This window comes from Leptonotus elevatus, chromosome 6, assembly GCF_054856555.1.
Source record: "Leptonotus elevatus isolate MCC_2025b chromosome 6, RoL_Lele_1.0, whole genome shotgun sequence".
Lineage (NCBI taxonomy): Eukaryota > Metazoa > Chordata > Actinopteri > Syngnathiformes > Syngnathidae > Leptonotus > Leptonotus elevatus.
In genome coordinates this window covers 6997290-7024668 of record NC_141244.1, presented here as the reverse complement: position 1 = coordinate 7024668, position 27379 = coordinate 6997290, and the positions used below count along the sequence as shown (strand labels likewise).

At 38.6% G+C, this 27379-nt stretch overlaps 2 protein-coding genes across 7 annotated transcripts in view; one reads left to right on the top strand and one right to left on the bottom strand.

Annotated features, from left to right (window-relative positions):
• Positions 1-8526: 8526 nt before the first annotated feature.
• On the bottom strand, positions 8527-10630 carry tpbg (trophoblast glycoprotein). The gene has a single exon (XM_086077423.1). The coding sequence runs from the start codon at positions 10226-10228 to the stop codon at positions 9071-9073; it is 1158 nt and encodes a 385-aa protein (XP_085933549.1). The 5' UTR covers positions 10229-10630; the 3' UTR covers positions 8527-9070.
• Positions 10631-13554: 2924 nt separating this feature from the next.
• Positions 13555-27379, top strand: part of ibtk (inhibitor of Bruton agammaglobulinemia tyrosine kinase) — a 43351-nt gene continuing 29526 nt past the window's right edge. For 5 of the 6 annotated variants that reach the window (XR_015095292.1, XM_086077417.1, XM_086077418.1 and 2 more), the window contains exons 1-16: positions 13555-13693; positions 14336-15296; positions 15448-15544; positions 15685-15809; positions 16946-17056; positions 17632-17802; positions 19505-19622; positions 19861-20041; positions 23491-23614; positions 24167-24344; positions 24540-24693; positions 25181-25246; positions 26134-26518; positions 26648-26898; positions 26979-27065; positions 27148-27230. Coding sequence is in view for 5 of the 6 variants with exons in the window: in XM_086077417.1 (XP_085933543.1) it covers positions 14973-15296; positions 15448-15544; positions 15685-15809; positions 16946-17056; positions 17632-17802; positions 19505-19622; positions 19861-20041; positions 23491-23614; positions 24167-24344; positions 24540-24693; positions 25181-25246; positions 26134-26518; positions 26648-26898; positions 26979-27065; positions 27148-27230 (2455 nt within the window). In the remaining variant the exon portion in view is untranslated. The remainder of the gene's footprint in view (positions 13694-14335; positions 15297-15447; positions 15545-15684; positions 15810-16945; positions 17057-17631; positions 17803-19504; positions 19623-19860; positions 20042-23490; positions 23615-24166; positions 24345-24539; positions 24694-25180; positions 25247-26133; positions 26519-26647; positions 26899-26978; positions 27066-27147; positions 27231-27379) is intronic. The other variant, XM_086077420.1, reaches the window with a different exon arrangement.

Sequence of the window (27379 nt, the reverse complement as noted above, 5' to 3'; positions counted from 1 at the left end):
TTGATTAAATTATACATTTTCTCAGTTTAAACTTTTGGCCTGTTCTCTATGTTCTATTCTGAATAAAATATTAAAATTGGGCACTTCCACATAATTGCATTCAGTTTTTATTCACAATTTGTATAGTGTCCCAACTTTTTAGGAATCGGGTTTGTATATAACAGACATTGAACCACAAGATATAGGTGATAATACTCACAACAAGCGTACTTACTTATTCTCAGTAACACACACCGAAATGGCACTGCCGGAAGTAATGAAATCAACAAGTGTTACCTCATAAGGAGACACACAGGAAACGAATGAGACGAAACAAAACTTTTGTTCCCCCCAGTCTTTCTGACCAAAAAATGTCCACAAGAGCGGGGGCCGATACCTGGTATCGGTACTCGCCCATCCCGAGTATTTAGTATTTTTAAGATTAACATAAAACACATCATAGTTGCATTATTTCAGATTTTCTCTCAATATGCAAGTTTAAAAGGTGACCTATGAAAGGTCAGCATATTCTTAACGTTTTAGATCCACAGCTACACTCAGCATTTGGAAGAAATAAACTAATTCTCATTTATTCCTGAATCCTGAAACACTTCCCGCCATAAATGGTATTCTCTCTGTGTTGTTTGCCGCTTTACAACATATACAGTATGGCATTGAGCCTTAGTCACAATGCTATGTTTCTTGCTGTGTTGCTTTTCCTCGAGAGCGTCCCTGAAGCGCATGAGGCGAACGGCTGAGCTACAGCCTCCGAGAGGCTGCGCCGCTGTCAGCTCAGATCCGTCTTCATTAAGTCGAGTATGGCTCAATGGGAGACTTGCTTCCAAAGCATGGAATGTACAGCATCATAAATCCACATTAGAGAAAATGAGGCGTCTCGCGTAGAGATGGGATGCTGAGGGGGTGATGATAAGTTGTGGAGGTCAGCATTGCCCTACGAAATCCAGACAAACTATATGTCCTTAGAGGCATTCATGGCATATCAGCGTGATTCAGGGAAGTCTGAAAATCTTTGCACGGTAATTCCTCGTCTTTTGTTTGTGTTTTATGACAGCCTTAGATCACCTTTTTCAGACGGAAAGGTCACTCACTGGGGCAACTTGCCAGGTGTTTGCGGAGCAGCAGACCTGTGCTGTGTAGTGAATGTAATTATGGCTCTCTGGCAATCTGATGACCTGCCAGTCTGTCTCTCAACACAAGGAAAGAGCACTGGCATATTAAATGTGGCTAAACAAACATGCTTGTCTGAAGGGCACAGTCTGGTGGGTTAAGGAGGTTTTATGGCGTCAGGTCATTATGGTTTTGAATGTCAGGTTGGCCGCCTACTTATTCCGGACCATAAAATTGGATTATTTTCATTCCAAGAGCTAGAATAAAATGTTATACTGTTTTCCAAAGACTTGGATACATTTTCGAGTACCTTGGTGCCCAAATTCTTCAACATTAGCCTTGTAGCTTTCAACCTGTAAGTGTTTTTGTGTTGTTTCCTTTTTAAACAAAGGACAACATTAGGACAAAGTTTATTGATAAATAGAAAATACTTCATCAGTGTTTTTCCCCTCAGAAACATTACAACCATAACAAAAATATTGTTTTACTTTCTTAAACAAAGTGTACAAAATGATCATAGGAAAATACATTTTAACAATTACTTTATCATATACTGTTCAGAAACTACAAAACGTAACTCAAATATCTGCCTTCATCACTTATTTTTCAACCTAAATAAACAAGATGTTAAAGAATATATAACATAAAACAATATACCAAAAGATGAGATGGCGGCACTCGATCGAAACACAGAAGGGGGACGAGGGAAAGCGGGAGCAAATCTGCCTGTGGCTACTGTGACATGCCTGTTATCTGTTCTGTTTGACCAAACCGCAGCATTGCATAAAAGAGCCAAACTGAAACTAAACTACTAGATCGATATTATAGTGCATGTATTGAGCCGATATCGATACTGACTTGGTATCGATAATATCGATATTTGGATCAATCCGCTCACCATTATTTAGTACTTCCGCACTCATGGCTCAAACTACAGGAGAAAATCTCTTAGCGTGTTCTTACATACTTGGCCAATAAAAATAATTCTGATTAAAATATATGTATTACTATGAGCATACCAAATCAGTTGAATTTCCAATGGCAATCTCCACGGCATTGGGCTGCTGCTATCAGCGAAGACTGTTAGTTAGTGGGAATAACAGGCATCACTTCTCCTCTTGTCTGCAAATGAGCTCAAGGCAGCAGCCCTGACAGTCAGGAGTCCAGGGAGATGCTGCCCAGGACAAGCGCTGACATCATAAGTCAATGGCTGGCTATTTAGATGTTGGCGGTGTTTGGAGACTACTGTTAACAAGCACAAAAGGGCTACTGAGTGGACTGGTGAATTGGAATTATAGGACAGAGAAAGTGCTCATTTGTTTTATTCCTCCACCTCCCAAGACCGTTCGATCTTTGTTTCTCCTGTGATTACAATGTGCTGCCAAGCATTGCTTTAGGCGTGGCGGGGCAAAAATCTCCAGTTAACATGGATGTGTGTGTGGAGGACTCCTTCTTGTTGGTCTCTGTGGAAACATTGTAATCACCTGTATGTATGAACCCACTGGGACGCAGTGCTAGGGAGGCCTGACTTTGGGGAATTGAGTACGAAGAGAAGCCATCCATTTTCACAGGGAACCAGCAGAGATTGCAAGACCACAATGAGAAAACAAGTGCTCGCGAATCACCGTCTTTAACTTTGCGATGAAATGGACCTTTAAAGTCACAGCTGTTCAAGCAGTCAGAGTGCCAGTGACAGTTGGGGAAATCACCTTCACACCATTGTGAATCCTTTCACAAATACATCCTCTGCTGTTTTTCTACAAATACCTCCCATGAGTTTTACAAGAAGGGAAGTGTTAAACTTAAGGTGCAATAACAAATTTACAGAGTGCAGAGATGATAAGCAGCAGCAGCAGCAGCATTGCTAGGGTGTTTGTTACATGCCACACAAGACTGGTTTCGAGATAGACAGAAACTAATTAGTTATAGGTACTCCTCAACAAGCCAAGTACACTCAAGTATATATATATATATATATATATATATATATATATATATATATATATATATATATATATATATATATATATATATATATATATATATATATATATATATATATATATATATAAATAAATAAATAAATTTGGACTGTGATGGGGAATAAGAATGAGGCTTCAAAAGGGGCCTTTCTTTAGAATAATCAATTTTAATCGTACCTGCCAGTAAAAATAGTAAAAATATCAAGTGATGTAATAAGCAGTGATGGAAAACACATTTAGTTAGTATTAAATTAAAGATAAAGCTGCTTGAGCTCATTTCCATAATACCTCTCTGTGCCCCATTAGAATCTTGGGAGCATGTTTGCCTTCATTTGCATGTGCCATGAAATGGTTTAGATCTTTTCTGGTATTTGCGGCTAGGGCGACCACTGGAGTATAATGAAATTCATACAACTGAATGTGAGACTTTGTTGGAAAAAGCCTCTGCCTTTGAAACCTGTCCACTGGCTGCAGCTCAAACAATTTTTTGGGAGGGTGGGGGGTGGGCTTTACAGTCCAGCCTTGGATTTTTATCAGATTCACAGCAGGAAGCAAATTAGACTGGAGATAGCAGTCAGCCACACTCGCCTTCTGTAGACCCACGAACAGATCGATTGGGTCGCAATGTCCTCTAGTTACCTTTGTTCAACCTTTTCATACCGGCCTTTCTATACATACAGTATGTGAACCAATTCATAAACTTAGTTTGTCATAAACTCATTTAAAAACAATTGACAGCTGAACAGGGCAGGTGTGCACAACTTGTGAATGTAGATAACAGTTTCGGGCGTTTAAAGGATATGAATTGTAGCATTCAATTCTTAAATAGGTTAAGTAAAATACATCTGTAACTATATATTGTTTTTTAAATTGATATACAGTATAATGGAGAATAAGAATCATTCTGAATGTTTCATCAGTCTTCATGATAATACACCTGTTTCAGACTGGATCATTTAGTTTACGAAATTTCAGTCAAATACTTATGAATATTACACAACATTACACAATGTTATTCACCACTGACTCTATTGACCTTGTTTGTGCGACAGCAGAAATGCAAATCCCATTAATGAGAGGTCACTATCGCTTAAGGAGTTTATAAAAATTGATCTATAGGCCACCTTACCTTTTTTTTTGGGTCGGAGTCAGTCCATAAGAAGGGTTACCGGTGTATATATATTGATACGAAATTTGCAGTGTAATGGATGTTATCAAATTGAATTGGCTATGAAGCTACTTAAAAGAAAGACGGCAGTTTGTAAAGTTGGGGGAGTCTCAATCAAATTGTTTGGACATTGTGTGTGGCATTCCTCAGGGGTCAGTCTTAGGACCAAAATTATAAATTATTATAAAAAGAGGTGGGAATATAAAAGTTTATATTTCTTCCTACACCTTTTCGAACAAGTATGTCTAACTTACTACCAAAGACTGGGATGATGACTGTCTTACTTTCAGGGTTGGGAGGGTTACTTTTAAAATCTAATCCGTTACAGTTACAAGTTACAAGTTACCTGCTAAAAAATGTAGTTAGTAATGTAATCCAAGTACCATAATATCAAAGTAATGTAACTGGATTACTTTTGGATTACTCCAATTTTGAGTATGCTCATGAAGACAAAATAAAAATAAATATCACCACAATATATATTCTATACACTGTGCCCCTGCTATTTGCGGGTGATAGGGACCCGGGCAGCCTACAAATAGCAGAAATCCTTGTGTAATTAGAAAGCATGTAGGCTATTGATTGATTGATTGATTGATTGATTGATTGATTGATTGATTGATTGATTGATTGATTGATTGATTGATTGATTGATTGATTGATTGATTGATTGAAGGCCATATGCTGTTTCCGAACTGTCACTGAAAGCAACCACACCTCACAGTTAGATAGATGGATGGATGGATGGATGGATGGATGGATGGATGGATAGATAGATAGATAGATAGATAGGTAGATAGATAGATAGATAGGTAGGTAGGTAGGTAGGTAGGTAGATAGATAGATAGATAGATAGATAGATAGATAGATAGATAGATAGATAGATAGATAGATAGATAGATAGATAGATAGATAGATAGATAGATAGATAGATAGATAGATAGATAGATAGATAGATAGATAGATAGATAGATAGATAGATAGATAGATAGATAGATAGATAGATAGATAGATAGATAGATAGATAGATAGTAAGTAATAGATATGTTGTGCATGATGTTTAAATGGTGAATTGGTGGGAGGAAGATTTGTTTGGAAGGTGTAACTCACATTATGGTTGTAGGCTAGCGGGCTAGATAGCAAGAAGCTACAGCGCATAGCATGCCGCTGGACTCTCAGCTCAAACTTTCGCTCCGAGTAAGTTCCAGTGAATACCATTCGCCATTTCCTCCTCCCATCCGTGAAGCTTTTTTAAACTGCCCGCGTGTGGAGGACATGACTAGTCAGTTCGACATGTAACGGTCCCACTCACTCTGTCGCTCTCTCTCTCACTCTGTCCTTCTGTCTATCTTTCGCTCTGTCTCTCTCTGTCTCTCTTTCTCTCGCCCTCTTTCGCACGCTCTCTCATCGTATAAATTGTAATTCCTCGAAGTAATCCCCATTTTTAATAAATGTACCTGTAATCTGATTACATGTTTTTTCCTGTAACTGTAATGGAACACAGTTAAAAAAAAATGGTAATCTGATTACGTAACATTACTTACGTTACTCCCCAAGCCTGCTTACTTTATATCTCTTGTTTAATATGATATGTTGTTTCTTGTTTGCTACAATTGCTTCTTTTTTTCCTTTTTTTTTACATTTGCTGTTTACAAGTTTTGACTTCACAATTTTTATTTTCATTATTTTTTATTATTTTTTTCTATGCATGTTGGAAATAAAAATTCAGATCAAAAATCTTAAATAGACATTGAATAGAATTTCTGCCATCTAGTGGTGAACTAATGTAACAATCAAAGTTAGAAGCTCATGCATCTTTAAACACGCGCACTACGGTGCTTTGGAGAGACCCCACTTCGCAAGCCTACCACCAATACTACAGTGGATAAGTTTGTCACCTTCGGGCATCCGTAGCAGAAAGGCGAAACATGTCAGCTTCATTAAAAAAGAAAGGAAAGGAAAAAAATGGTGCAGTGCCATAGATATCTACAAACACTAGATGGTTCGTCTACACTCTGAGCCAATGGGAAGAAACGGAACCACAGGGTGGCCATCTTGGGAAAGAAAGAGCTGCTCGATCACTTATAACATTACAGTCAATGGAGCACGGACTTTGAAATAGATGCCGATTGCTCCACTCTACCAAATTCAACGGATTAAAATGTTTCTTGTTAGGCATGACACAAAAAACTATGCAGGGTTTTAAAAAAAAATCTGCGATTTAAAAATTCTGCCTGAATCATAGCCACATTAATAAGGTTTGTAATAAGCCAATCAGTTTTTAAATCCAGAATTCAGCGAGTTACGAGTATTTGAGTAAATCATCCAATTTACTGCAGACTACAGCACAGCGAACCAGAGCAGTCCCCTGCCCCAAGATGGCCGACCAGTGGTTACATTGCCGACTCCACCTTGAGTGTTCTTATAGATATTTATGTGCGGTGCAATTTATGTAATGGACAATTCCGAGCTGACGTCACAAGTCAAAATGGCGGTCTTACTCGGGGAAAACAAGCTCTCTGCTCATTGAAAAGCATTTGGACTTTGGATCGTTGTAATTTGAATTGTGAGGATTATTTTTATTTCAAAATGTGATCTTTTGACAACTATAGCAATCTGCCTGCAGAGGCAAAAGTGCAATATGAACCGAAATCGGACGTTATTGCTTAACATACAACCAAGAGGCACTTGTACCTTATTACAGTATTAAAAATGAAGGAATTAAAACCACATATGTAAACAATTTAGTTCTTAGGTCATCCGAACGTTATGCTACATTACGTTAACAATGTAAAAACTGTCATTTAGGAAATTAAAATGTGCGACGCGCAATGTCAAAAACTAGTAAATTGTTAGCTAGCACGGAGCTGTGGTGGTCTGATTCGGGTTGAGTTAGCCTGGCCAGCCGAGAGTAGGACATTTGCATCAAAAACTTCAGCGATTTGGACAATTAGAGTGATATTTTCTTTATTTTTATTTACGCTAACTCTTGTTTGCCCTCTTGTTGCCAAGAAAAACGGGTAAATGTCACTCCAGGATAGCGGAGGGTGCTTTACTCCATTTATATAGAAAATGAAGCAAGCTAAAATATGTAGAAAACAAAATAATGCACTTTGTCACATTCAAAAAATATTCTTACCACTTAGGAAGTGCTCATTACAGTACAAAGCACCGTGGTTTTGGTTAGCCTCCATTTCGAACCATCCGGTTCCACTCTTTCACTGCTTTTACACATGGGAAAGACATGGAATGATAATTTACTTTCCATCATGTTATTTTTGGAACATCCATCAACACAACACCTTTAGGCATGATTTTCTGAGAGCTTTGTGTGCTAGTCACAGGCAAAAGCAATACAATATCCTGTTTGGAAATATCATAAATGCCCGGATGTTTGGAATTGTTAATTAGCGATTACTAGACCTACGATTATATTTTTTTAAATAATTGATGTGATAGAACATATTCTTGGGATATTATTTGAACATTGAAAAATTCTGCACACTGTCCCTTTAATAGTGCTTCACACACTTGTATCATAAAAAAAGCAATTTTGATTCAAACAAGAAACAAGAGTGCAGGTGAAGAATGCTCCTAGCAGAGGGGCAGAGGTTTTTTTTTTATTAGTGCTGTCAAAGTTAAAGTGTTAATTCATTGATTAATCACAATTTTTTGTTGCATTAATCATGTACAGTATTAATCACACTATTAATTTTGACCGCAGATGATCCTTCAGCTTGACAGCGGACAGTTAGGTTAAAGGTAACACAGATGTGTTGAGAAATAACCATAACTACATGCATTAAAGTAAAGTATTTAATAAATGTTTGCGTATGACATACAGAATATTTGTTGATGTCGAAATATTGGGGTCATTTTTTTTCAACTGATAAGAAAAAAAAGGATGAGAGTGTGCAGTGGATCAAAAAGTTTCATTAAATGTAGTAATAATTTATACATAATAGGTGCTCTTCAAATTTGATCTGGTTAAAAAATGTGATCATTTGACAGCTCTATTTTATTAAATGATAAATGACTACGTTAAACCAATATCCAAATATATATTTTGAAGATCTACAGTAATAAGATGTATTGCATATTCTCTGCCTCTCAGTTGTGTGAAATAGTACAACACATTATACTGCTATAACTAATGAGTGATATTTTTAGTTGTGTGTGCTGGAATATAGAGGTGTTTGATGCACGTCTATAATACAAACTCCTGTTTACCAAATTATGCTCTTATGATTAAAAGGCCCTCAGTCAATGTGGATACAAGCAGTTCAGAGGCATTTTATTTAGATGAACATCTTCACAAGGAAAAATTAGTCATATCCATCTAATAAATCAAAAAATTATGCAATGTGCACTATAATCATACAAATAAATCCAACTATTCATCACAAGTTCGCATACTAAACAGAAAAAAAAACCACATACAAGTTTTATATCGTTTATCTTCAGCAGAGTCAAAGGGAGAAGTTTGTGACAATCAGCAGAATATGGATTATTCTGTAATTTTGTTCATAAAAGCCAGTGTTTGTTTGTCTGTCAGGTAAAGTAAACATGAAACATTTCAATCTTTTCAGCCTGTCATGATTATTGATTGTCCATGCAGCATACATGTGAGTAAAAAGAAAACTAGACTATATCAGAGGAGCGCTGCAAGTTACAGCACATGCAGCAGCGGTTGAACAAGTGAGGTGGTAAAAGGGTTCATTAGGAGTCACGACCGAGGGGGCAGGAAGACTCATGCAACTTCAAGTCATATCAACATGTCACTGGAGGTCCTGACCAACAGCTCAATCCTTGCTCATACATCTGAGTTGATGCTCAGATTGGCCAAACGTGGGTCAGCGTTTATTTCATACCTGTAATGATATCCCTCCATGTGGTCCCTACAAGCATCCCGAATGTTGTACATCCAGCGCTTGATGCCTTTGCGGTTCAAGTAGAGCACCAACAGAAATATGACGCCAATCAGCGCCAGCACCAAACCCAGGAAGACGTACGAAGTCTCGAGCACGCCTTCCATGTTGCCCAAACACTTCAGCTGGGACTGCTCCACCTGCAATAGTGGCCGGCGCCTCAGACGCTCGGGGTCTGCACAGGTCAGGTACTTCATGTCCGTGACCTGAGTGGAGTTCTTCAGCCACACCAACAAGTCCACAATAAAACAGTCACAACGCCAGGGATTCCCTTCTAAACGAATATGAAGGTCTGGCTTCAAGTTGAACTCAGTCAGGGTGGTGGGAGGGATATTCCTGAGACTGTTGTGCCTCAGGTCAAGGTCTTGCAGTTGTGGCACCTTTAGTATCCTGTCGGGGATGGAGATGATGGAACTGTTCTGCAGGCTGAGGTTGACCAGATTGGATAAATTTGTGAATAAATCATCTGGCAGAAGCACAAGGTCATTGTCGGAAAGGTCTAAAACTGTCAGATGGAAGAGTTTTCCATTTTCTAGGACATTCACCAGTCCGTTCACAGAAGAATGATTATGAAAAGACCTACTGAGGTTCAACACCTGCAATTTGTTGTCATCTGGAAAAGCCTTTTCGCTGAAAGTTTGGATTTTATTGTTGCTCAGATCCAGCCGCTCTAGGTTTGGCAAGTTATGAAACACCATTTCCTCCACAGCCTCCATCTTATTATCAGCGAGATCAAGATCTGTTAATAATTCCAGGTGGCTAGTAAACGAGTCCTCGTTGATACTCGAAATGTTGTTTCCCGTAATGAAAAGTAACTTAGAATTCACAGGTATGGAATGTGGAATTGCGTCCAAGTCCTGGTTTTGGCATTTCACTGTTTGCAAGGAACATGCGCATTTTTCTGGGCAGCCTTGACAGGACAGTATGATAGCAAGGAGCAAAAGTAACTGCATCACACCGGACGTTAAAGCATTCATTCGGATTCCTTCGCTTTGACACAAGCACCATGTGCTCAGCAGGCGCATCTTGTCTTTTACCACCATCTGTTGTGCAGATTGTGCGCAATGTCAGTCCGGAGCTATCACCTCCGAGTGAAGTTTTTCTCCACCTCGATCCTTTCCACATCAAACGACATCTAGCCCCAAACCATCTTCACGGAGGTCTTCATTTCCTCGAGGGGAAAGATGTACACAAACTTCTTCGCTGCTTTTATTCTCCAAACATCAACGTGAACGTGCATACTATTACAAAAAACAACAAAAAACACGTAAGGTATTCAAAAGTCAAAATCGGTTCAAATAAATTGAACCGTACCGAAAATGACATGCGCCGTGACCTTATCTCCGCGATTTAATAGTTCCGTGCTTTCACACGGTAAGTTACAGCCTGCCGATCGGCTCGGCAACCTGGTGGGAAACCAAGGAGAGAGAGTCCAAACACAGGAGCGCCACTCCAATCTGTGACAGGGTGGACCATACCATTATACGACTCGGAGAGAGGGGTGTTTGTGTGGTGGCGTTCATTGGGCTTCGATCATAGGAGTCTTTTTTTGCTCTTCACACTCGGGATTCTGCGTTTTCCATCCAGTCCTCCATTATATCGCGTATCCTCACGAGGGTCGCAAAATTTTAATTTGTGATTGTAAATTTAACATGATCTTGAAAGTGGTATAGTGACTGAATGGTGGGCGCCAGTGGCCTATGACTTTTGAGACATCTGAGGAAGGTCAATTAGTGACAATTTTAATGATGTATTTAAAAACAATAATAAAGTAGTCCTATCAGTGACATAACTGTTGACATTTTTATTTTTGGTGCTGCAAATAGTCTACATATGAGAACACTGCATTGGAAGCCAAAACAACATTTGCATTATTTCTTCTTTTTTTTTAAAGACATTTGATCATGTTGTATCCTCAGTCCTTACTGGAGCATTTGTGCCAGTATAAAAATGTGCACACACGGTGCATGCTGTATGAAACAAGTGGATGTTCATTTTTAATCAAATTTGAGTCCAAAATGCATACATACATACATAACACCCCCACTGTTACCATTATTCACAGTAGTGCTAGAGTTTATGTAGGTGTGGTAAGGTTCACTTATCTTATGTCATTCTTGGGGCCCCTGCTGGGGTTCCCTGTGTAACACTAGCGTCACCCTCCTGTGACCCTCTCGTATTTTGAGCATGGCTCAATTTACATTTATTTGAGGATTTCCATGAACCCTCAAACCTATATTCAAGCTGAAAGCAATATGGTGTCACAGATGTTTTGACTCAATTTGACATTATGACCCTATTTTAAGTTTTAAAATGAAAAGACAGCAGCACTCCACACATAGATTTAGCAGACTTTTGAATACATTTGACTCACAAACTATATTTAGTAGCATGTTGTAGAGATATAGCCTTATCTTTAGCAACACAAGGCTAATTACTGTTTACAAATGGAAATGTGTGTCTTGATAGATCACTAGGCGTGACCAGCTCAGTGGGTTAGTGGTAGAGCTGTGGGTTTAATTCAATTCCTACCCGGGTCATACCAAAGACTATAAAAATGGGACCCATTTACGTCCCCTGCTTGACACTCAGCATTATGGATTAGAATTGGTGGGTTACATCACCAAATGATTCCTGAGCGTGGCCCCTGCTGCTGCTCACCGCTCCCTCAGGGGATCCGTCAAATGCAGAGAACAAATTTCGCCCCAGTTCGAGTACGAGGGTGTGACAATTAGTGGTATTTTTTTTTCCGGGATTCCCAAAAAAATGTCAGCCTCTAACACAGATTAACCAATATCTTGATCAGAATAACCAATTTGTATCGGTTAGCCCAATAACCAATATATATTGGTTGAAAACACCTACCATTCAAGAGTGGTTGTTTTAACGAAAGGATCTGTCGGACACATAACTACCAGCTAGATTGGTCAAATTTAATTTTCTTTTTTGTGGGAAATTTGACCAATCCGTTTTTAGGATGTATAAAGGCACAAAACCTCAGCAAAGTTAATGCATTCACAGACAGCCTATATGCTGTATGTAATTTTTAATTTCAAGAGATTTGTTTTTCAAGGTTATAAAGGGTTCGCTTGTTCTTCTCATCTCTAACATCTCTAACTTTAAACATCATGTGCATCATACCGAAATAAAATTATGCCCCTTGTGTATGCAAAGCCTTTATGTGAAGAAGCTATGTAATGGTGTATTTTGAGGTTCTTGTTATTTGTTATTTGATATCTTGTAATTTGTGATTGTATTATTTTAGGTAATGGTTTTATGTTTAGTGCACATTTTGTGTATAGTATGCATTGTTTATTGTAGGCTATTGGTACTTTTTTGCTCTTGCATTTATTTTGCCCTGCTGTCTGCATCAGGTCGGCATTGTAAATGAAAAACTGCTCTCAATTGTCTTACCTTTTTAAATAAAAGTTGAATAAAAATATTTCATTTCAGTAATACTTTATACATATATTACAGTACATCCAAACAAAAACAACAAATTACTGCATTTCCAATAACACTGCAGATTACCTCACATAGACTGAACAGGATCTTAAATACAGAACAGTAAATGTGACAAACATTTTATTGATTTGCCTAGTCTACATAGAGATGTAGGCAATAATTCTTCCAGATATCGTACATCTTCAGTTATCAATGGCTAAGTCAACTTCTTATATATATGTACATATATACATAATAATCGCGAGTTAACTAGTGAAGTCATGCGATTAATTACGATTAAAAACTTTAATCGCCTGACGCCCCGAATTTTTAATAATCTTTTCTTTTTCTTTTTTATTAATTCACTGCCATTGACGGCTATAAACGTTAAAAAAATCATTTTTTTAACAATTTCTATTATTTTCCACTTTTGTTAACAATTGTATGAAAACCTATAATTTTTTTATTGTACATTTAGAACATGTAAAATTTGTGATTAATCATGAGTTAACTAGTGAAGTCATGTGATTAATTACAATTAAAAGATTTAATCGCCTCTTGCCTTTAATTTTAAATAATCTTTAAAAATATATATATATTTTTTTATGGCAGTAAATGAGTTAACTAATGAAATCATATAACCTTGCAACTTCTGCAGTAGTAAATTCAAAGAAATAAAGTATGTCATCTTATTTTCAAGATTATTTATTGTGTTTTTCTTCAAGGTTATATATACAGTATTTCAATGAAATAATTTCATACTAATGTATATTAATAGACGTTGGATTTTAACAAATCATCCAAATCAATACGCAAATGTAAACCAATAGGAGGTTATACAAGGGGGAGACGACATTGAGAAGGGAACCAATAGGAGACCCGAATGCAAAAGCAATCACCAATCAAAAGTCTTGTTGTTTATAGCGTTGTCTAACCCGGTTAGGCAAGGAGCCAGTTAAATTTACGTTACATCATTTAGCATATCAGTAGCAATGGAACAGTGGATATACAGCGTTAATGTTACTTATTATGCCATCTCCCCTTTTTCGTTCATCTAGCGTAAGGTAATGTGATTGTTTTTCATACAATTCGGTTTTGCATCTCGCTATGGTAGTTTGCGATGATGTCAGTCAACCTAGCTACTTCTGGCTAATCTTAACGTCTGTTCAAATTTAACATGATTTGGGTTGGTTAGCCACGCATGATTTTCATTGTTATTTTGTTTTTATTTAACGTTACTATAGTACTGATTTTAAAGTATTGTCGTTGTCTCGCTTCGTAGTTACGCCTAATAGAGACACAAAGCTTGCTAACCAAGTTGGTAACCGGTGTAGCATGCATTAAACTGAGACCTTGTTTTTCCTCGCAAGTTGTATTACATGACGAAATTGACTTTCACTATTTTTCGAAGTAACCATGACGCAGCCTGCACTTGAAATTAACCACCCGGCTCCAATGCTAATTTAGCTCGCTTGTTACGTAATACTAGCCAAGTCACCATTGACAATATGCCATCAAATAATGTTCCTGCATTTGCAGAAAGTATTTTAAACTTTAAGAAGAAGAAAATAGCGTAATATTTATCTCTTTTTTTTTCTGAACAGAAAACACATTTTAAATCAACATTTATCATTGTATCAACATTTGTTTGGACAATGCTCGCTTGTTCTAATAAAAATCTTTGTATTTTGACTTTTATTTTATAGGGTTTTCCTTCAATTATGGAGTTTTGAAAAGCAAGGTGTGAATTTTGAGGGGAAAGGGAGGCTTTCCCCTCAATTTCATGGTTGGACTGCAGGGTGTGAAGGTTGGAGTTCTTGAATGTGTTGCCTTTTGTAAATTATCTGAAGAGCTCATAGAGAACAAATTATTATTTTTTTGTAATATTTATTTGTATAATTTTGTATACAAGATAAACACAGGTTGCTGTTGTTTTTGTTGATGTAGTGATGCCATTTGAGGCAAGCACCTTGGCTTGTGGTCCGAATTTTCTTGAGATGGTAGACTGAGCAAGTCGCACAGTCTCTGGGGTTGCTAGGGTGCAGTGGAACCTCAACACAAGCACAATTCTAGCACTCCACAGCACATCCATCTCAACCTTTTTGGTTTTGTGATTTTTTTTCCTGTTTTTTTTTTAAATATTTTTTTTTCCTGTTTTTTTTTTAATATTTTTTTTTTTTAGACTCAATGCACTTTTCTCCCCATTGAGGGAATTTCAATACAGATTGTCACTGCCTCAGTGTGTGAATTTGCTCCTGCACATTGCTTTGTCTTAGGTTTGTAATTTAGTTTGGACTGTCAGAAGGCAGCAGGCCTTATTTTGAAGATTTTGGGTAGCTCAGGATGAGTCTGGAATTGCCCGACTGCACCCCTAAATGCCGCTCACTGCAGCATGCAAACGAGGTGGTAGCAGCAATAACAAGTGGCTCAGAGGGGCAGTTACGAGCTTTCTTAACATCACGCTGCCACAATGCAGCAACTTTGCGGGACGAATTTGGCCGCACGGCACTGCACCTGGCCGCTTCACTGGGAAAGAAGGCCTTACTGGAGTGGCTGCTGGAAAATAAGAATGCCGACCTGACAGTGAAGGATAAAGAATCAGGATGGACCGCTCTGCACCGCAGCGTCTTCTATGGACAGATCCATTGTCTCCTTTCATTGGTCAAGGTACATGTTTTTCTAGTCATCTTTGGTGAATGGGCTGTTGACAAAGCTTCATGTGACATTGTCAGCTGTTTGTTTATGCATTTTTTTTTTAAATTAAGCTTCAATAAGTTTATTAATTGGAGTGTTATCATATATATTTTTTTATGTCCAGCATGGTGGAGTGCTTACCACTCAGGATAAGGAGGGTCTTTCTGCCCTGGACCTGGTGATGAAGGACAGACCACCTCATATTGTGTTTAAAAATGCTGGTAAATGTAATGTTTCATGTTTACTCACACCATGATTTAGTGAATAAAAAATAATCCAACATTAGAATCTGAATCGATACAGTATTCTTATGCTAAATATTGGTATGCCTCTAATTAGAAATGTGTGTGTGTGTTTACAGATCCAACTGATGTTTATACATGGGGAAACAATACTAATTTCAGCCTTGGGCATGGTAATCAAGAGAGTCGCCAGCATCCTGAGCTAGTGGATGTCTTTGCCAGGACCGGAGTTTATATTAAGCAGGTAGGTTTTGTCTTTTTATCAACTTGCTTCGCCGCACCAAACATCCCACATTCAATATGTTTTCTAAATGTTTGTCACACTAGCCAAAAGTGTCCCACTTGAATTCAAACTCACTACAAGGCAGTATGTGTTGCATAAAAAAAATAGCATTTCAGTTTGTCCATTGAGGACACCACCTGGGTACCCCAGCAAAACACTGTCTCCTGAGTCCTGTGTTATGCAACTCTCTCTCTAGAGGAGAGAGGAAATAAATGATCTCACACAAGAATGTGTGTTTCATTAGTGTAACGACCGCATACAGCATTTTGTTACTATCGCATATATAAATGAAGTACACCGTGATGGCAGAGCCATGTCAACAGAGAGCATTAAGTTAAGTGTCATTATTAAACTTTCATTTGTCACTTAAGCCTGTGTTTGCATGGTTAACTCCCAGGCTGTGCCAACCTGACTTCAATTTCCTGCATAATTTTTCACATGGAGGCTCTTATGTCTACTTGATGAGAGATGACGTTGTGGGCTACTCTTTAGCGCTGTGTTTGTGTTGCATAATTTTCCAGAACTGCTGTACTTGTTATCCCAGGTCATTTCATGAATCCCATTTGCAGTACAGGTGGATCTCATTTCATGATCATGCAATGACTCAGTGGCACCGCATATTATTCCCCTTGTCTTCTTAGTTCAATGCAACAGGTGCCAGAGGTTAAATATTAATTCCACATTGACATGTTTTAATTAAATGAACAGCCATGATATGTGTGAATGTCCACATCAATGTCATACTTGGCAAAACATCCCCGTGCTCTATTGAATGTTTAAGGGGAGCCATGTATTAGTAATGATGTTTGCTTTTCCTCTCGTCCGCCAGCCTTTTTATTGGCATAGTATTTTACTATCATTACAAGAGGCCTTGGCTGATGGACATGGAACAAGATGGCAACATCTATCATGAGGTCAAATTGGAAGTGCAAACAGTAATTTGAGATATGAGTTTTGTATTTATCCCTCCTGTAATATATTTATGGATGTCCTGCCTGTTATAAAAGTGTCATTTATTATTATTCATTTTATTTTGAGTTGTAAAACATGACAAATTCGAATAGTAATGTTTTTTTTCTTCCTCATCGCTCTTTTAGGTGGTACTCTGCAAGTTCCATTCAGTGTTCCTGTCTCAAAAAGGTCAGGTGTTCACATGTGGACATGGACAAGGAGGGCGGCTTGGCCATGGAGATGAACAGACTTACCTGGTGAGACTTGCAGTATTTGGCAGAATTTTGGTCAAAAAGTAGGGGAAAAATACAGGCTGTCCTTATTTTATGAAGTAGTTCTACTGTATTCCTATGGGCAAATCTGGACGTGGTTCTACAGAACGTGCTGTAGTCTATCGTTAACTTACCTGAACACAATAGTGAAATTCTTAACGACACTAATAATTGTTTCACATCAAAGTTTGGTCTCTTTTAGTTGGTTAGTCAATACATTTATGTGCCCTCGGATTGCTGGGTAACTAATCCAGGGAAGTGCCTCTCACAGTGCTGGGATAGGATCCTGCTCACCTGTCACCTAATTGAGTACAAGTGCTAGAGAAATAGACAATTGGCTGCATTAGCATACATGTGTACTGTACTTGTTTTGCTTTCATTTGCAGGCTCAATTGACACCGCACCACTTGTCTTGAATTACACATTCTCCTAGTAGCTTCTAATTTGCTACCCTGGGGGGACAATGCATAGTGCCTATCCTAGCTACATATAAAATATCCAAGGACCATTTGCTCCCATTTGCACATACTCTGTTTCACCATCTTCTCACTTCATTTCAGGTTCCCCGAATGGTGGAGGGTCTGATGTCCCACCACTGTTCTCAGGTTGCAGCAGCAAAAGACCACACAGTGGTGCTGACAGAAGGCGGCTATGTTTACACTTTTGGGCTAAACACCTTTCACCAGCTCGGTTTGACTCCTCCGCCAGCTTCGGCACATGTTCCTAAACAGGTGAATATGGCATATAGAATACGGTGATCCTTGTTTTATGTCATCTATATACAAACCCAAATCCCAAGAAGTTGGGACACTATACGAATTGTGAATAAAAACTGAATGCAATGATGTGGAAGTGCCAAATTTAAATATTTTATTTAAAATAGAACATAGATGACAGGTCAAAAGTTTAAACTGAGAAAATGTATAATTGTAATGGAAAAATATGTTGATTTTAAATTACATGGTGTCAACAAATCTCAAAAAAGTTGGGACAGGTAGCAATAAGAGGCTGGAAAAGTCAATTGCACTTATAATGAACAGCTGGAAGACCAATTACCACTAATGAGGTCCATTGGCAACATCATTGAGTAGAAAAAAAGCTTCTCAGAGTGACGGTGTCTTTCAGAAGCGAAGATGGGTAGAATATCACCAATTCCCACAGTGCTGCGCAGAAAGATTTTTGCAAAGCGTTTGAAGTTATCATATACAGTATCTCATCATCCAAAGATTCAGAGAATCTGGGACAATTTCTGTGCGTAAGGGTCAAGGCCGAAAACCTATACTGGATGCCCATGATCTTCGGGCCCTTAAACGGCATTGCACCACAAACAGAAATGCTACTGTAAGGGATATCACAGAATGGGCTCAGCAATACTTCCAGAAACCACTGTCAGTGAACACAATCCACCGTGCCAGCCGCCGTTGCCAAATGAAACTCGACAGTACAAAGAAGAAGCCATTTCTAAACAGGACCTTAAAGCGTAGGCGTTTTATCTGGGCCAGAGGTAATTTAAAATGGAGTGTGGCAAAATGGAAAACTGTTCTGTGGTCAGACAAATCACGATTCGAAGTTCTTTGTGGAAAACTGGGACGTCATGTCATATGGACTAAAGAGGACAAGGACATCCCAAGTTGTTATCAGCGCTCAGTTCAGGAGCCTGCATCTGTGATGGTATGGGGTTGCATGAGTGCGTGTGGCATGGGCAGCTTGCACATGTGGAAAGGCACCGTCAATGCTGAAAGGTATATTCAGGTTCTAGAACAACATATGCTTCCATTCAGACGTCGTCTCTTTCAGAGAAGACCTTGCATTTTTCATCATGATAATGCCAGACCACATGCAGCATCAATTACAACACCATGGCTGCGTAGGAAAAGCATTCGGGTATTGAAATGGCCAACCTGCAGTCCAGATCTCTTACCTATAGAGATCATTTGGCGTATCATAAAGAGGAAGGTGCAACCAAGAAAGCCCAAGACAGTTGACAAGTTAGAGAGACGCGTGTTAGACAAGAATGGGACAGCGTTCCTGTTTCTAAACTTGAGAAATTTGTCTCTTCGGTCCCCAGACATTTGCAGACTGTTGTAAGAAGAGGGGATGCCTCACAGTGGTGAAAATGGCCATGTCCCAACTTTTTTTTATTATTATTATTTTTTTAGATCTGTTGACACCATGGAATTTCAAATCAACATATTTTGCTTTTTAAATGATGCATTTTCTCAGTTTAAACTTTTGACCTGTCATCGATGTTCTATTGTGAATAAAATATTGAAATTTGGCACTTCCACATTATTGCATGAGTTTTTGTTCACTATTTGTATAGTGTACCAATTTTTGGGGAATTGGTTTTTGTAATAGTTATTATGAACCACATGAGTCTACAAATCCCTATGTCTTGTTTATTTGGTTTTGTCTCATTCCTTTGGTACATAGGTGTTTTCCAAGACACTAAAAGGGAGAACTATAATTGGAGTTGCAGCCGGAAGATTTCACACAGTGCTGTGGACTAGGGAGGCAGTTTATACAATGGGACTCAATGGAGGGCAGCTTGGTAAGACCTGCAAATAACTGGTTTGGCTAGGTGACAAATTATAGCAGTTAAAAATCACCCGTTCTCTTACTGTGTTAAAATGAAGCGTAAAACATTTATTAGTTTTTCCTGTAAATTGTTTTTTTAATTGATTATTACTATGTTTGAGGTAAATGTTAAAAACACATTATAATATTATTACATTAAAATACAGCTGCTATTGGGTGTATTAATGCCGAGTGTATGTCTTGGTTTTCAGGTTACCTGTTGGACCCCAATGGGGAGAAATGTGTAACAGCCCCACGGCAGGTATCTGCCCTACACCACAAGGATGTCACCATAGCAATGGCTGCCGCAAGTGTTGGCGCGACTGTGATCGTGACTGAGAAAGGAGATGTCTACCTGTTGGCTGACTACCAGTGTAAAAAGATAGCTTCAAGGTCAGTAGCTCATGAAAGACTTCTCCAAAAAGTCCAGAAACAGAAATAAAATGGTTACTTTTCCAAGGATAAATGAAAGCATACTTCAAATGATGAAAGATCTAGATCAGTTCTTAAAAAATAACATCAAAGTCTAAACTAACAACTGATAGGCACAAATTTACAGTACATCATTAAAAAACAAGTAAACTTAGAAAAGCCAAGGAAATGACTTTCTTTAAATGACGGTAAAAAAGTAAAGTTCAGAATAATATTGCAGAAAATTAAGAAACTAACTGGAGTAAATCATTCTAAAAAAAACATTGAATTATACCGGTAGGTAAATAATACTCTTAACAAATGAAAGATGGTTGTAGCTGAAGCTTTAAATAATTACTTTGTTGAATCCATAGCTAATATTACTAAGTTTTCTTTCACATCAGCAGTATTGTGCCAAGCTATTAAACCTGGCTGTGCCACTTTTTAATTTAGGAAGAGTATCTGAAACTCAAGTAGCAAAGATAATCTATTCACTCAACTCCAAATGGTCAAAATATGTGTATGAAATGGACACTGTTGCCATTAAGGAACTTGTCCATGTCTTGACCAAACCTATAACTCCCTTTGTAAATATTTCGTTCACTCAGGGTAGTTTCCATGAACAATGGGAGACCGCAGTTGGGGACCCTCACTCAGTATCAAACTAAAGACCAACAAGCATTCTTCCTGTCATGTCCAAGATTACTGAAGAATGAGAGGCAGATGAGCTATTTTCTCAATACAAAATCCACTTTTAAAGATCTTGTCACGGGTATCACACAGGGTTCAATATTACACATTTAGTTCAGCTGCAGCAGTGCTTACTAGAGGGGTTGCTATAGTAGATTGTGAAATTCCTCATTTGGTCAGTCGTTTTTGTGTGATTGTGTCTGTATTATTCATTTTATTTGCTTTCCTGTTAAATTGTGCTTTTTGTTGTTGTTGCTTCACATTAGCCATTTTCCTTATGGCAGAGTAACTATCAATGAAAATTTGCCTTTTGGCTATAATTGTTGGTGCATTTACATTTTATTTTTGAAATGTTTAATTTTGTACATCGGCCCTCTACAACTGGCTTCCCCAATCCTGATTCTCAAGGGCCAGAGTCATGCAGGTTCTAGACCTTTCTGTCCACCAATACACCTGATTCTAAAGATCAGGATTATATTATCAGGCTACTGCAGAGCTTGCTGATGAGCTTATTATGTGAATCAGGTGTGTTGGGGGACAGAAACATCTAAAACCTGCTGGACTCCGGCCTTCAAAGATCAGGACTGGGGAAGCCTGCGTTACAACAAACGAAGAGAAATGGCTAAAAAAATTCATCGTGTCTACAAATCTATATCGTCCTGTGGTTTTTCTATTTTACGACAAAAAAAGGTTGTGCATCTTGACTAGTTTCGGCGACGACTGCCACCTTCCTCAGAAACTGTCAAACTGACAGTTGAGACGTGTCTTATCAGCTGATGCAAACTTATTTAGTTGCACGTTAACAAAAAACGAGGAAAATTTACTAAAAAAGGGACTTAATTTCCCCATAACACCCCGAAGGATACCCCACGAAGATTTCATACTAGCAACAGAATTAGCATGCAACAAAATACAGGATCCAGGTGTAAAAGCGGACCTTAGAAACACGATTACAGGAAACAAATTACCGAAGAGCATTACAAAACAAGAAAGGTTAGCCATAGACACGCTAAAAAAAAGATAACACAATTATCATCATCCCGGCAGATAAAGGTAGGACGGCAGTTGTTATGGACACAGATATGTACAACACACAAATGCAAACTTTATTGGCAGATAGAGACACACATGAAATACAAAAAAAAACAGCAGAGGAAAAGAAAAAAACACTTAAATTATGATTAAAACCATTAGTCAAAGCAGGAAAAATAACTACCAAAGCATACAATAGGTACTCCGCTTTGCCCTATAGTAGACAGTACAGGATCAGTTACTTACAATCTTTCTAAAACATTAGTGGACACATTCAAACCCCTCCTAGGAAAAACTGAACATCATTGTAAAAACTCAAAACAACTGGCAGAGGAACTCAAAGACATTATTACTAGAACAGGATGAAATATTAATATCACACGATGTGGTATCATTATTCAAAAAAACGTCACCCTCCACATAGTGAAGAAGAGACTAACCCGAGACAAATCACTCAAAACCGCACAAATGTATTAGTATTAGACATTATGCAACTTCTCACTTTTGTTGCAAAATCCACACACTTTCAAAATAAAAACATAATATATCAACAGAAGGAATGTTTTGCCATGGGAGATCTTCTTTCAGCCATCATGAGCAACTTCTTCATGGAGTACCTGGAAGAGAGGGCCATCACCATAGCACAGACACACTATAAACCCACATTATGGAAACGATACGTGGATGACATTCTGGGAGAAGTAAAACAAGGACATACACAAGATTTAACAGACCACCTCAACACAATGGACAAAACTGGAAATATCAAGTTCATACATGAGGAAAAATAACAAGGAGAACTCTCTTTTTTGGACATAAATATTCATCACGAACAGGATGGCAGCTTCAAGACCACAGTCTACAGGAAACCCACGCACTCGGACCAGTATCTACTTTGGACCTCAGAACATCCCATTGCACACAAACTGTTAGTTGTTAGAACATAATTTGAACGCACAAGCATTATTACGGACATGGAAGACAGAAAGAGAGAAGAAACACACAGAAACGGCACTAAAAAAAATTCAATATCCACGATGGGCAATAGAAAAAGGTAAAAAAATAAACAAGAGAATTTTTTTTAAAGAACAGACAATCAATACAAGGAAACAATCAAATTACCATACATTAGAGGTGTCACAGAACAAATACAGCAAGTAATGAGAAAACACAATGTAGGTACAATAATTAAGCCACACAAAAAAGTAAGGCAGGAATTAGTGCATCCAAAGGACAGTATACATCCAGACAATAAATGCAATGTAATATATGAAATAACCTGCAATAAAACCTATGTTCGGGAAACAGGAAGATCTTTCAACATAAGAAAAAAAAGAACACCAAAAGGAATGTGACAAACAGCAACACATTACACCAGAGCAGAAAAGGAAAGTGCCACAGAAGAAAAACTAAAATTTGCCATATCAGACCACTGCAAATGAGAAAACCACATCATGGACTGGGACAAAGCAAGCATCATTGGAACAGAAGAACAAAAATACAACCGGTACCATATGACGGACTGTAATCACATACTCTGTAGCATAGTGTAATAAAAGCCCCCTTTTAAATAAGAAAGTAGTTAGTTTTCACTCCCTCGTCTGACATCAATGTCACGACATACTATTAAACCACCTGCTTTGTCGCAAGATTGTAGTTTCTGTTTTTGTTTGAGGCCATGCTGATTGTCTGGTCTTGGTCCTGTTCAGGCAGCTCAACATCAAGAAAGTCCTTGTCAGTGGTGGAAATCTCGACCATCGTGTGAGTCCCCAGATTCTAAATGAGTGCGGAGGAGAAAAGTTGTCCATCTTGGCTTTGGATGAAGCTGGTCGGGTAAGTGCAGCCAGAAGTTACGTACTTTCCCTTTTTTCAACTGAAATGACCATGACAGCATTCCTTGTTGCAGTTTTATTACCTTTACAACCTTGCAACCTCTGTTCTGAGGAAGTAAATTAAGTAAATTCAAGTGAAAAAACAGATTAGGATTTGATTTTGAGCACTATGTATCTAATTCTGTAATTTTCAACATACAACTATGGATGTGCATCATGCGTCTTCCATTGATGCCCATTAATCAAAGAAATGTGTACAGGTATGCCACATGTATGTTTGTTTGCTGCTGAAAAACAGCAGACGCTTCTGTTCTTTGCTCTTGATGTGACATGGTTGACTAAAATCAGTTTTTGGGGCGTAAAAGCGTACCGTTAATATGGTATATTAAAATTGTATAATTTTTTATCATAGCTTTTGTCTGTTGTTATATAACCCATTGGTGAATAGTGGGCAGTTATACAATCTCAACCAATCTTGTCTCGATGGAGACCTATAGATGGAAATGATGACTAAGATTTTTGAGTAACTTCTGTATTTTTCCATCCCTGTCAGGTGTTCGGCTGGCGCGCCACAGGTAGCTCGATGAGACTATGCCGGTGGGCGTATGGGCGCCAGGTTTTCATGTCCGACATTGCTCTCAGCAAAAATGGCATGATGTTTGTGACTCAGGAGGGGGAGGGATTCAGTGGTGTGTGGGCTGGAGAATATAAAAAGTGCAGTGAGAAAAAAGGTAAGTTGAGTGAAATAGTGATGGTAACTTGCATCAATCACATAAAGTTGTTAGATTAGTATTCTATCAAGATACTTATTGATTTTTGTACTACAGAGGAAAATGGCACATGTTAACTGGTTACTTACTAAAAATTGGTACGAAAGAAGTCTTATGCCTGATCTAATAATGTTCATGTATGTATTCATACATCAGAGATGAGTGTGGAGGTTTGTGGACATTCAGATGTTGGCACCATATTTGAGCGAATTCGTCTGGAAAAGCTCCCATTCGTTCACAGAGCTGTCAGCATCACCATGGACTCCAGTGGTCGAAATTTTGGATTGCTTCAGGTTGATCCCAGAACAAGGTACAGAATCATTGTATTGTATAAAAGTCCAGTTGATCATTCCTGGACCTAAGTCAGTGCTGGAAAGTAGTGATAGCTCCTAGTAGTTAAACAGACTAGTCGACTTTACTACTCCACAATGACGTTTTGTGTCATATCAACAAGGTTTCATCCAACCACCTATTCATTCTTTGTACCTCACTAGGTTTGCAGGTTGTACCTCACTAGGTTCGCACGTATGCCGGAGCCTATCTCATCTTACTTTCGGGCGAGAGGCAGGGTACACCCTGAACTGGTCACCACCCAATTGCAGGACACGTATAGACAAAACAGTCGTTTGCGCTCAATTTCATTCTGAATGACAATTTAGGACAAGTCTTCAAATAACCTACCATGCATGTTGTTAGAATGTGGGAGGAGCCTGGATTCAAACTCATGATGTCTGAACTGTGAGGCAGATGTGCTAACCGTACTCTCAACAATCAGTCATGTGTTATATTTGTTTCAGAAGGTGGCATAGCCACTTGCATCGGCAGATCATCAACAGCATAAGTGAGGGCAAAGGGAGAACTGGGTAAGGGAAAAACAAGCCAGGCTCCGTTACGACAACTTTTCGGCCTGTACTATCAAAGTGGAAGGCGAGCGGGGAATTATTCTACAGCACACAAACAGGGCCCAATTCCCATCATGCAGAACCTGCTGCTTTGGTGGGCCTAGAACAAGGAGCAGTTTCCCTGATGGCCAAGTTGCATCATTGGCTACTAGCTGATATGATTTGGCTCAACATTGGTGTTGAGTTTTAAAAAAATAAAATAAAATTACCAAGTCATGAGAACCTTTCTAGCTACTGGCTGATGTTAACATGTTTTTGAAACCGCTGCCTTTTGACTGCTCATCATCCACTTCAAATACTGCATTCCACATTAGGTAAATTATGGGAAGTTCTTGTGACAAAGTAGTTTTACTACTACTTGTATCTAGAAGACATAAATTTTAACAGACGTGATATGAAATGTTTTTGGTGGAACTGAAGCTGCTCACAAGAACTATCCATCCAAATTCCTGCCAAGCCATTAGGTTTTTTTTCTGCTGCTTGTCTCCTACTTCTTAAAATGAGCAAAGCCAGGACTTTATTTTTGCAACAATGAAAGATATATCTTGTCGAGGTGTTATCTACTTTTCGTCTAAAACGGCTTGCAAAAGTCTCCGTCTTTACTTCCTATAGTAGCCTTAGGCTACTATGTAAGCACTTCCAAATATGGGCTCACTGGCCAGTGGTCACTGCTGTCTGCCTGGTTGTTCCGCTAAGCGACCCTTTCACACTGAGCCAGTGCAGTTTGAAAAGGGCTCTTAGGTTGTGTATTACTTGGTTCAGTGTTCTGTTCTGGATGTTTCACACCACTTTGTTTGCTCAAAACTACAATTTAACTAAGCATTTTAAAATGTTTTCTTGTGTTCCAGTTTATATGAGATTCCCAGCATTTCGCCATCCTCCTTTGCCACACACTTCCAGAAACTGTTGGAGGAAGCAGATGAAATGGACAGCATCCATGATGTAACACTTCAAGCAGGCAATCGCACCTTCGCAGCTCACAAATATATCCTCTCCATGAGGTCTGAGTTCTTCCGGAAACTCTTTATGGTTGAGCGTTGTGGGATTGATGAAGAGCTTGATAAAGAAGTGAAGAAGAGTGAAGATGCCGTGGGCTGCGACTTGTTAATTTTGGAGAAGATTCCACCGGACATGCTGGAATATGCCCTGCACTTCATCTACACAGATAACTGTGAGCTTCTGGTGCATGGGTTCCGACCTAGACACCATGGATCTCTGATAGAACAAAGCCAGGTATGAAAAGTTACCATCGTTCTTTTTGGACTGTGGTCCCTCTATTGCCAGCAATCCTTTTCAGACCAAGTCATAGTATTATATACTGTAGTTATGTCCTGTAACCACTGTCCTTTTTTCTTGGGCCAGGATTCAGAGGAGGAGAGGCTCATCAGCAACCTGCAGGACTTGGGCCTTAGAGGTCGCTCAGCACTGGAAGTGTATCGCTCCCTTCCCTTTGCAGCCAAAGGAGATTGTAACAAGCAAACAAGCAAAGGCTCCAAACCTGGCAAAAAGGGGAAAAGTAAAGGTGACAAAGGTGACAATGAAAGACGCGACAACCCAGTGAAAATTTTACAGGAAGTAGCAAAGAAGCTCGGCCTGGGCAGCCTTTCTGCACGGTGAGTTTTATGTTCTGAATCCTACATGACATCCTGTTTATTTCAATTTCTTATAAAAATACTTTATTTTCCTGTGACAGATTGGATGGTGTCAAATATGAGGGTGGAAAGGTCAATGTTATACAAAAGAAAACCGGCAACAAACTTAAATTCAACCAAAAGAAATGGTTGGTGTTCTAAAACTGTGTGGTTTTTTTGTGTGCGCTGAATGTAAAAAAATATATCCTCCTCTCCGCTTGTGGCTTACAGTTCCTACCTGTGTGACATTACTTTGAAGTCAGAAGATGGCAAAGAGTTTCCTTGCCATAAAAGTGTCCTCTGTGCGAGACAAGGTATGAAGTTGAATAAACAACACAATTATGGTACACCCAAAAACGGGACACTTTATTTATATTAGAAGTATTTGTTTTTCTAATGTGAATGAACAAACATGAACAATTTGACAAAAAAATTTGAATTCAACATCATGCTCTGCAATATG